At 41.0% G+C, this 11876-nt stretch overlaps 1 protein-coding gene across 1 annotated transcript in view; it reads right to left on the reverse strand.

The window, feature by feature from the left end:
• The window catches only part of CCDC81 (coiled-coil domain containing 81), a 45929-nt gene extending 36596 nt beyond the window's left edge, over positions 1 to 9333 (reverse strand). Inside the window, exons 1-3 of the mRNA XM_003781343.1 lie at positions 9255 to 9333; positions 4017 to 4078; positions 2213 to 2369 (exon numbers count right to left, since the gene is read on the reverse strand). Coding sequence (XP_003781391.1) covers positions 2213 to 2369; positions 4017 to 4078; positions 9255 to 9333 — 298 coding nt within the window. The remainder of the gene's footprint in view (positions 1 to 2212; positions 2370 to 4016; positions 4079 to 9254) is intronic.
• Positions 9334 to 11876: the final 2543 nt, after the last annotated feature.

An 11876-nucleotide genomic window follows, 5' to 3' on the forward strand; every position in this document is an offset into this window, starting at 1 on the left:
TAGTTTCCCTCATTTCCCTCCTGAGCGTCACGGCCTTCACTTGGGCTTTTACTGTATTGTAGCAAACTTCTATAACTGAAAGAGCTATCTTACAAATAATTCCCTGATCAGTAACTTTCAATGGTTCCTTGGTGCCTACAGGACAAATTCTAACATCCTTATCATACCATACAAGGCCCCTCAGAATTGGCCCCTACCTCCCCTTGTTTTTTTACCTCCCTCCACTTGCTTCCACAATCATATGCCCTAGCCATACAAAAGAACCCATTTCTTCCGTAAAGGCGTCACTCCTCACCTTATTCTTGTTCATTCTGTTCCTGAAATACCTTCCCCAGCTTCTCTGCTGGCAGACTCCTCTGTCATCCTCTAAGACCTTTTCACATGTCATCTTCCTAAACCTCCCCAAGCAGAGGTAGGCGTGCTGTCCCCACAACATTCGATCCAGTTAAAATCAATGCTGCTTTATAACACTTAATCATGCTGCATCATTTGCTTTTATATTTATTGTCTATCTTAGATCCTGAGCTCTTCAAAACAAGACCCATGTCTTACCAATCTTTAAAGACCTCTATACAATGTTTGGTCAGTTACCTCATTAATTGACAATGAAAAATCACAACCCCAAAACTAAACTGTAGACAGCATTTTTTTGAACTAATCAGTCATATATTTTTAACTTTGAAATTTCCTCATCTTGCAAAAAATTAATTCTAGATCTAAACTACTTTTGGGGGACTATACTATAAGTTCTATGGTTAAAAGAAAGTTTTTGTTTATTTGTTTGTTTTTGAGACAGGGTCTTTCACTGAGTCATCCAGACTGCAGTATAGTGGTACAATCATAGCTGACTGCAGTTCAAGAGATCCTCCTGCCTCAGCCTCTCAATATCTGGACCACAGGCATGCATTACCATGCCTCACTATTTTTTTTTCTTTTTATGGATAGATTCTCACTGTATTGCCCAGGCTGGTCTCAAACTCCTAGCCACAAGCAATCCTCTTGCCTCAGCCTCCCAAGTAGCTGGGATTACAGGTGCAAGCTACCATGCCTGGCAAAAATAAGCTCTAATTCAAAAGCACAGATGTTTTTGCAAAAATGTTGGTTTTATTTTCATTTCCTTTAGTAGATTTTTGATGAAATATGATACACTTCATCTCTCATTAGACTCTAGGTAAAAATGGGTGAAAGTTCATCAAACCCAGCCTGCTAAAGATACGCAGAAGGAATTCTAAGCATAGTTTGCCGGCATTTGTTTTTCCAATATGTCACTTTGGTAGAAAGTTACTCTGAAAATTAACTTTCAGGAAAATTATCTTAAAGGAAAATTACAGTTACTATCTTTCCTTATCCAAGTATGAGTCTGATGCAGGAGGGGGAAATAAGGAAGATCAAAAGGCACACAGGCAGGCATCAAGATGGACGCACCCAGAGGCCTCTAAGTGACCAAGGCTGGCGTCAGGAAGCCCACACGTCCATGGAAGTTGATGGATGTGTCCTGCGGCGGGGATTACATCTGCTTTGTTTGCTACTAGGCCTAACACATAGTTGACCCTCAGTAAACATTGGGTGACCCAAAGGTTGCCCATAGAGTCACCACACCCAAGGAAAATGGGAAATTGTAGCCAAATGTACCTTTTTTTTTTTTACAAAATATTCATTACAAAATTTTACAAAATATTTTCTACATGTTGGCCACCTGTTCGTAAACATTACAGAAGGAAGAAAAGTTGGTTTTAGGGTATGAGAAAGACATCTAAGGTATATCTTATGGAATTATTCAATTTCTAACTTTAAATTTTAATAATTCAGATTATATGTATTATTGAAAAGTGTTTAGTTATCTTTTTCACTGCTGATACTGACTGTAATTCTTCTAACTAGAGACCCTAATTAACTTTATCTCTTCATAAATACTTTTAACTTCTTAGATGATGAAATATGAATAAAGGTCTGCACAAGTCTGTGGTGTAGCTCTTGCGTAAATTTGCTTTTCTGTCACATCAGGTCTTTTCATGCCTGACTCAAGTTACTGGGGTTTAAAGTGGCCCCAGGAAGACTCTATGTTTTCCCACCGTGGCTAAGGAGACCATGTGAAAAGTGAGCCCCTCCAATTCAAAACCAATAAAGCAGCACTGTCCAAATCTTTGCCCTTTCATTTCTATCCCCAGGCTGGCAATCCTTTAGAAGAATCTTAAATATTAAAATTATTTACCAGGAGTATATACTTTGTTTTGTTTGAGTCCGTGGAGCTGTATTAATTTCTCCGACATGACAAACACAGGCCTCTGGATTAGAACAAACTTGCTGTGTCCCACATCAGTCTTTTGCCTCGTGAAAGTAAAAGTTCCAAATCCGGAAATGTGAACCCCCTGGAAGGGAAAAGGAAGGAGGAAAATAGTAAGAAAAATAATTCATCAAAGGGACAAGAAAATAATCTTTAGTATTGTTCTACAAAAAACCTGAAAAGAATTAAGCTTAGGCTTTATAACTTCAATGCTATTCACGACCCCTTGTAGCTATAACATTTTATAATTCTAAGTTTTGAAATAAGATGTAATATGTTGGCCTACAATGACTTACAGACATCAGACCCTTCACATCCAGTCATTAAAAGGCTAAGACATGTGCATGAATGTCTTAAATTCTTTTTTTTAATTTTTATTAATTTTTTAATTTCAGATTGATGTGAGTGTACAGTGAGGTTATAATGTTTGCAGAGCTTCTGTTGATAAATATCTATGATTACTTTGTCCTAAACTGTCTTTTAAATTTCAGTCATTTGCCATTAGTGGACTCTAAGAGGGCATGAGACACTTGGCTTTCTCATTCCCTCCGTTAGATTTTGTCTGCCACTTAAAATCAGATAAGCTGGCTCCAAGTCCTATGTTGCAATGTAGTGATGTTTCTGATGGGTAGAAGCAAATGTCGTTGGCTCTCGGAAACTGGATTTCTGTCTCTCTGATTACAAAATCAAATACCTATGGGAACCACAGCAGAATGCTAGGAATTGAAGGTGGCCAAGCAGTGGCTGGACAGTGCATGCTGTATCTAAGGGGAGAGCCCGTGGCTGGCTGCAGCCAAGTATCACCACGTAGGAATGGGAAATTGGCATTATTAGGTCATCTGACTTTTCAAGAAAAGGGAGGAAAAGAATCCAAAACTTTACATAAACATTTCAAATTTAAAGTGTGATAACTAACAAAAATTCTCAAACTGGGCAGTGCCTGTGGCTCAAAGGAGTAGGGCACTGGCCCCATGTGCCGGAGGTGGTGGGTTCAAACCCAGCCCCAGCCAAAAACTGCAAAAAAAAAATTCTCAAACCAAACAAAATATGTCTGAAGAATGAACTCCACGTGGACTTCTCATAGTGCTGAGTAAGGTATAAAAAAGCTTCACTACTTCCCAACTCCCTCAAGCTCCCCCCCAATCTCCACCCTGTTCTACAGCATCTAAACCCAAGACTGACAGGAAGAAATGGTCCGGCCCTGGATAAAGTTTCTCATACCTTTAGCAGGTTGAGTTTGGCTCCTGTTTTCACAAATTTCAGTTACCAACCATTCACTACAAGAAGACCAAGCGAGAAGCAGTGTGTCCTTGTACAACTATACAGGGAATCTATTAGATCCCAGAACTCACTGAGTTTCTTTACAAAAACCCAGGCCAATCAGTACTACACTCTATGTCACTAGATGAGCAGAACTTAAACTTCATCACCTAAGAATAAGATTAATGTTTGTTACCATTCAATTCAATAAAAAAAAAAAAAAAAAAAGATTAATGTTTGTTAAATCTACTATCCACAAGCCCTACATGTGAGTATCATAAAATCACAGGACTGAAGCTTAAACTGAGTGACTCTGAAGTCTATTACTCTGCTTCCAGAAAAATTATATAAGACATGGAGGAAGGACCCTCTGCACTTCTACATTACAATTAAAGTACAAATACTGCCTTGTGCTACTGAGGGCGACAAAGTGAGACTCTGTCTCAAAAAAAAAAAAAAGTACAAATACTACCTTGTGCAGGGTTAGCTGCCGTTCCACAAATTCCGACACATTGTTCCAGATCGTGGCAACTTCTGAAATTCAAAGGAAACCAGAAATAATTTATGTGAGCACCCATGTGATAGTATCCTAGTGCTAATGAATAAAAGTGTAAATATGAAATAAGAAATCAAATGACAATTCCTAGTTAACTTAGAATTAACCAAAAATAAAGTCATTCTCCAAAGTTAATTTTCCTTTTATCCATTTAAGTTCCAAAGATGTGATTTTAAAAAGCAATAATGAATTTTTGAAGAAAACCTTTCTACAATAAAGCAAACTCTGTCAGGCACTGCCTCTCTGCTCTTTAAACAGAGTTAGCCAAGAGGAAGCTAGGCTTCTCTTCATGACCCATTCAACAGCCATTCATCAAGTGTCTGCTCCATGCCATCTGATTAATGCAGACATTTATTTTTATACCATTCCATGACAAGCATAAGAAGAAGGGCCACTAAAGGCAAGAAAGGCTATTGGTTGTCTGGACACTTCTGGACACATCTGTTTTTGCTAAATTCTTAAATCTACATTTTATTCTCATGTTTTCACTGTTAGACCATTATCTTTCACTTCTCTCTGCTGCTCTCTCTCTCCAGGCTCCCTCTCTCATCCTAATTCACTGCTACTTATCTGCTGTGTTCTGGAAATAACAAATATATAATCTCTAAAACACTGGTTCTAAAAAGCACACCTTTGAATGGGGGCCCCCAAATCTTTACTTTGAATTTATTTATACTTTGCACAATCAACTTTGACTAGTTGGAGAGAGGTCCTCTGTGCTTATTTGCTTGTTCTAAACTACGTTCCAAAAAACTGTGGTAGGAAAAGAGGTAGTTGCCCATAACTGAAGTGTTAATGTAAGATAAGAACATACGCTAGGTAGAACTGATATTTAGAAATATAGAAAATTATATCTGTGTGGACATTGTCATTCCAAACTAGTCATGTATTTATTAAAGATACTTTACAGTTAGGAACTCCTTGCAAATAAAAAGTATTACAATTGTTAGTTAGTTAGTTAGTTTGTTTTTGAGATACAGTCTCACTCTGTCGTCCTGGGTAAAGTGCTGTGACATCATAGCTCACAGCACCTCAGACCACCTCCCTGAGGAGGTGGGACTAGGGATGGGGTCTTGCTCTTGCTCAGGCTGGTCTTGAACTCCTGAGCTCAGGTGATCCACTCACCTCAGCCTCTCCGAGTGCTAGGATTACTGGCATGAGCCACCACACCCAGCCCCAAGAGTGTTAAGTTTTAATTCTCAAAATAAAAGATCAAGAGTATTTACCAGGTAGCCATAGATAGACTCAGTGGGAGAAAAAATCCAGCTCTTTTCCCACTTTATTCCCACTTATTTTTCCCGCTTGATTTATCCGTATAACTTATTTTCACCACTGGTTTAAACTACTAACTAAAGCAGGTAGATGGCAATATTTTAATCCTGGCACATGATAAATATTTTGGTTTACATACCAGGCAAGGGGCAGGCTTGGTGGATAAGAAGTAGCAGTGACTCTCATAAACCCCAGAGTTTGAGGTTGGTGGGAGGTAGGCTGATGCCACTGAATTCTAGCCTAGGGCAACAGAGTAAGACTGTCTCACAAAAAATAAAGTGACTCCAAAGTTTCTACTGAGAGGCAGAAAATACAGAGTAGTCAACAAAATATCAAACAAAAAGAATAGGCTGGACGTGGTAGCTAACACCTGTAATCCTAGCATGCTGGGAGGCCTGGGTGGCTGGTTCGCTTGACCTCACAAGATTGAGACTAGCCTGAGCAAGAGTGAGACCTTGTCTCTACCAAAAATGAAAAACTGAGGCAAGAGGATCACCTGAGCCCATGAGTTTAGGGGTGCTGTGAGGTCACGGCACTCTACCCAGGGCAACAAAATGATACTCTGTCTCAAAGAAAGAAGAAAGGAAGGAAGGAAGGAAGAAAGGAAAAAAAAAAAAGAACAAAGTCAGAGGACTGACATTTCCCACTTCCAGACCACCATAAAGCTACAGTTGTCAAGACAGTGTGATACAGACAAAGGAACAGAAAAATGAATCAGTGGAACAGAATAAAGAGGCCCCAAATAGACCCACATAAATAGTCACCTGATCTTTGACAAAGGAATGAAGACAAGATACAATAAAACAAAGATAGTCTTTTATACAAATGTTGCTAGAACAACTAAACATCCACATGCAAAAACAAAAAGAATCTAGGCACAGACTTTACACACTTCATAAAAATTAATTCAAAATGGATTATAGACCTAAACGTAAAATACAAAACTATAAAACTCCTAGGATGAAACCTAGGTGACCCTAGGTATGGCAATGACTTTTTAGATACAACATCAAAAGCATGATCCACCAAAGAAATAATTTATAAGCTGAAATTCATTAAAATTTAAAACTCTACTCTACAAAAGATGTCAAGAGAATGAGAAGACAAGACTCAGCCTGGGAGAAAATACTTGCAAAAGGCACAACTAATAAAAGACTGTCACCCCAAATTCACAAAAGATTTTTAAAACTCAGCACTCAGACAAGGCACCACACACCTGCAATCTTAGCACTCGGGAGGCCCAGGCAGGAGGATCCCTTGAACTCAGGAGTCCAAGACCAACTTAAGCCAAGATCCCCACCTCTACTAAAAATAGAAAAAATGGCCTTGTGTTGTGGCAAGTGCCTGAAGTCCCAGTTACTTGCAAGGCTGAGGCAGGAGGATCACTTGAGCCTGTGAGTTTGGAGTTGCAGCTAGGCTGAGGGAACAGTACTCTAGTCCAGCTGACAGGGTGAGACTCTGTCTCAAAAGGGAAATAAAAGGGTGAAGGACTCAAATACAACTCCAACCCTACCTAACAAATGTAAACAATGTAACCCAGTCCTGTGTAGCCTTATATTAATCCAAAATTTAAAAAAATAAAACTCAGCACTAAGGAAACAAACAACTTAATTTTAAAATGGACCAAAAACTTCAACAGATTCTTCATCAAAAAAGACTTATAGATGATGAGCACATGAAAACGTACTCCACACCATCTATCATCAGGAAAATGCACACTACAATAAGATGCCAAGTCTCAGTGCCCGCAGTACAGTGGTTATGGCTCCAACCACCAGCAATGACTCCTGCAAGGAAATAATAGCTGGGTGATGTGGCGGGAACCTATAGTCCCAGCTACTTGGGAGGCTAAGGCAAGAGAATCACTTAAGCCCAAGAGTTTGAGGTTGCTGTGAGCTGTGATGCCACAGCAGTCTACCAAGGGTGAGACTCTGTCTCAAAATAAATAAATAAACAAACACATACCTATTAGAATGGCCAAAATCTAGAATACTGGCAACACCAGATGCTGGTAATGATGTGGAGAAACCAGTACTCTCAGTCATTGCTATTTGGAATGCAACATGATACAGTCCCGTTGGAGGACAGTCTGGCAGTTTCTCACAAAAATAAATATCATCTTACGATACAATCTAGCAGTCATGCTCCTTGGAATTTACCCAAATAAACTGAAAACTTATATCCCAAAAGATAAAAATGCTTGCACACAGATGTTATGACAGCTTTATTTAAAATTGACAAAACTTGGAAGCAAGCAAAATGTCCTTCCATGGGTGAATGAAATAAAAAAAAGCTGATACATCTAGATAATGGAACTTTATTCAGCACTAAAAAGAAATGAGCTAGTATAGAGTGAGAAGACATAAAGGAAACTTAAATGCATATTACTAAGTGAAAGAAATCAACCTGAAAGGGCTACATAACATATGATTTCAAGTAAATGGCATCCTGGGAAGGGCCAAATTGTAGAAGCAGTAGTAAGATCAGCACTTCCTGGCGGTGGAGGGTGGGCGGGTTGGGGGCTGGTTGAGGTAGGGCCTGGGGTGGGGATGGGATTACTAGACATAACACAGAGGACTCTGGGGCCAGTGAAAACACTGACACTATAATGATGGACACATTACATGTTTGTGTTTGGACATTATACATTTGTCCAAACCCACAGAACGTAGTACAACAGCAAGAGAGAAGCCTAATGTTAAATATGGACTTTGGATGACAGGTCAATGCTGGTTCATCAGCTGTAACAAATGTACCACCCTGGTATAGGATATTGATAATGGGAGAATCTATGCGAGTATGTGGGAAATCTCTGTTCTTCTCAATTTGCTACAAACATAGAACTGCTCTAAAAAATAGGGTTTTTTTTTTTAAAGTTCTTATACGTTTGGGTGATTATTTCATCAATGTGTATCTTTCCCACTAAATTGTAAATTCCAAGATTTTTGCTCGCCATCCGTTCTCAAGTGCTTGGCACTTAGCTGGTTCAAAATTACTTGAATGAATATGTATGTAAACTTACAAATATGGCAGATATCTTTAAATCCATAAAACCATTATTTTTAATGCTTCTCTTAGAATTATTTTGACAGGTAAAAATAAGAGTTATGCAGAGGAAGAGAAAGAGAGTCATCATTCCTATTTATTTTACCTCTAAATCACTTGTTTAAAGCCTGGGCTCCATCTCTAAGTTATAATGGCTTGATTATAATAATAGCTTACATTTCTGGAGCAGCTTTCTTCTGAAGGGCTCTGGTAGCTGCAGACCTCAACATCACTTTGGGGTGACCCTTCTAAGAAACTATGCTAAAAAAAGATTGTGTGTTGCTACTAATCAATCCTAGTAAGTTTTCTCTGTGAAGTTGCCAGGTCACCTTCCAAATGCTTACCCAGTACCTTTTTATGATCATCTCATTTTCTTAATAAAACCACAAGAAGTTGGCGGCAACAAAAGCAAATATGTCTTTGCATGAACTCTGAAAAGAAGCCATTTAAGGTCCTTTTACAACTGCTTCTCTCCAGGGAGGCAAAAAGGTTGTGATCTTCCCCAGTGGGAGGTGGGAGTGGGGGATGGTGGTGCTTGTTTTTAACCAGGATTTGTTGAGCGCTTACTTTGTGCTAGTCCCAGAGCTAAGAGTTGTGTATGCATTATCTCATTTAATCAAAACCCTCTGGTGGCCCCTTTTCTTCCTTAGGGCAGTTAGTAAAGAAATTGTTTCTGGACAACCTGGATAGGCCTGATGAGACTACCGACTAGCTGCCAAAGCAACCCAGCCACTCCAGGACGGACCTCAGCCCAGCAAACAGGGAAGCAGGACCCCTGCCTTACCCCCAAAGCAGGCGAAGCCTCAGTCCCCAGGGGCCCCACCTGGTGCCACTTACCCGCCTGGCTCAGCGAAGGCAGCGTGGGCAGCACGTGCCTGCCCAGGTCCTGCAAAGCCGGGGCTATAGTGTCCAGCATCTTCGGTTCCCAGTCGACTCCGTGCTGGGTCTCGAGGGGTTTCTTTTCTCCCTTTCTTATATGGACTTCGCACAAAAATGATTTTTTTCACTCTCCAGCCCCTTCTCTGCTGAGCGTTCAGTGTGCCTTAATAATACAAATTACAAAAATCTCGAATTTCTAGTTTGGTTTTTTTTTTTTTCTTTCTTTCTTAAATAAATTTAAGCATTCATTCCCTTTCCCCTGCTCTGGCTCTTGGGCCCTCCCACCGCAGGAACCCCGAGAGCTGTCCAGCACTGAAGCAGAATGAGCAAATCCGCTCCCTCTCGCCCAGCGGGAGACGCAGCGAGGAGCCAGCGAAGAGGAGGAGGCACCCGAAAGAGTCGGCTCCGCCGCCCGGGGAGTGCAGAGTGTTGCTGGGACGCGACAAAGAGGCCCGCTCGGTTGCTAAGGCGTCAAAGGAGGCACTCGGCCCCGCCCCTAAGATGGGTGGGAGGCCCCCGGTGGTTGCTCAGGTGATTGGGGAGCTCCAGGCAGGGAGGTTAGGAAGTAGCTTTTTTTTTTTCTGAGACAGTCTCAAGCTGTCACCCCAGGTAGAGCGCTGTGACGTCATAGCTTACAGCAATCTCCAATTCTTGGGCTCAAGCGATCCTCTTGCCTCAGTCTTTCTATTTTTAGTAGAGATGGGGTCTTGCTTTTGCTCAGGCTGGTCTCCTAGTCGTCAGCTCAAGCAATCCACTTGCCTTGATCTCCCAGAGTGCTAGGATTACAGGCGTGGGCCACTGTGCCCGGCCAGAAGTAACTTTTTTTTTAAACTTTTTTCCCCCTGCCCTTCTTACCCCGAGAAGCAAAGCAATTTGCTGGTTAGGGTGGTCGCCTTTGTAAACACCTTGAACAAATCTGGGAGTGATTTTTGCCCAGAGTGATGGATCTGCTTAAGGGTTTGACTTGGAGCTGAATTTTTCTTGTTTGCTTTTTCCTCTAGTCCCCTCCAGGAGATGGAGGGGGAGGTGGGGGGGGGGTGGACTGTAGAATTAGGAAGGGTGGGGTTGACTTTATAAAGGTTATAGTCATGCTTTCTGAGGCACTCACTAGAAGCAGATGCTGCTGCCATGCTTCTTGTACAGCCTGCAGAACCATAAGCCAAATAAATATCTTTTCTTTACAAAATAAAATAAAAGTTACAATCATTTCCCTCCTTCCCTATACAGTATATGTCAGGACTCTCATGCAGAATTGTGTCTTATTCTCTCTCCCCTCTGCTGATAATTATTACAAAGCAAACTCACCTATGAAACCCCTTCCAAGTCGAGAAACAGAATGCTGATTCAGAACCGCAGAAACACACTTCATTTCCTCTCCAGTCTTTATTTCAACAAATACAAAGGATTACTTTTGCCCATTTTTGAACTATTGGTGTCACATGATACATACCGTTTTGTGTCTGGTTCTTTCACTGACATGGTGCTGATGAGATTCATCCACAGTTTCTGTGGCAGCGACTTGCTGGTTTTCACTGTTGCATCCTACTCCTGTGTCTGACTAGGGCACCATTTACTTACCCATTCCATTGCTGAAGGGCATGTGATCGTTTCCATTGAGGCTGTTAGGAAGAACGCTGCTGCAAACATCCTCACAGAAAACGTGTGATGGATATCTGTGCTCATTTCTGATGTGTATATATAACTAGAAGCAAATTGGCAGGTCATGGAAAATGCATATAATCAATTTTAATAGATAAGGCCAAGTAGATTTCTGAAGAGGCTGTTGCAATGGTGGTGGGTGGGAGGAACTGCTGGTACAGGGTGTGCACAGAGACCAGGGAGGGCAGACCACCTGTAAGGTGCCAGACAGTCCTACACAACAAAGCTTGCTCCCTATTCACCACCACTTAGGAATAGCTCATAAGACTTCCATGTAAGGCAAGATGACCAAAAAGCCTAGAAAAAAAATAACATAGAAATACAAGTTATTTTGTTCAATTTCAGTATTACTTGATTTTTTAGGAATTCATAGTGCAAGTAAATTGGAGAAGGGTTCCCCCCCCCCCAGGATTTAAGAATTATTCAACATTTAGGAAAATTGTATCCTCACTATAAACGAGGCTAGCAGTTGAATAGCCAACACACCTGAACCAGGCTGCATTTGCAGCTGCGGCATTCATAGTGATTCCTCCTACGTACATAAGCTTGCAGTGACTGCATTACGCCTTCCAGTACAGTCATGCCTGCACATCCACAAGGCAAAATTATATAGTGTTTTACTATACATTATTTGCCTTTAATGTCTCTATTATATTGGAGTTACAACTTTACATTCTTTTTTTTTTTTTTTTTGAGACAGAGTCTCATTCAGTTGCCATAGGGTTGAGTGCAGTTTTGTGATAGCTCACAGCAACCTCAAACTCCTGGGATCAAGCCGTCCTCTTGCCTCAGCCTCCTGAGTAACTGGGACTACAGGCACCTGCCACACTGCCCAGCTACTTTTTCTTTTTCAGAGACAGATCTCACTCTTGCCTAGGCTGGTCTTGCAGTCCTGAGCTCAGACAATCCACCCGCCTCAGC

The sequence above is a fragment of the Otolemur garnettii genome, unplaced genomic scaffold (assembly GCF_000181295.1).
Source record: "Otolemur garnettii isolate 467f Iridium unplaced genomic scaffold, OtoGar3 scaffold00001, whole genome shotgun sequence".
In the NCBI taxonomy this organism is placed as follows: Eukaryota; Metazoa; Chordata; class Mammalia; order Primates; family Galagidae; genus Otolemur; species Otolemur garnettii.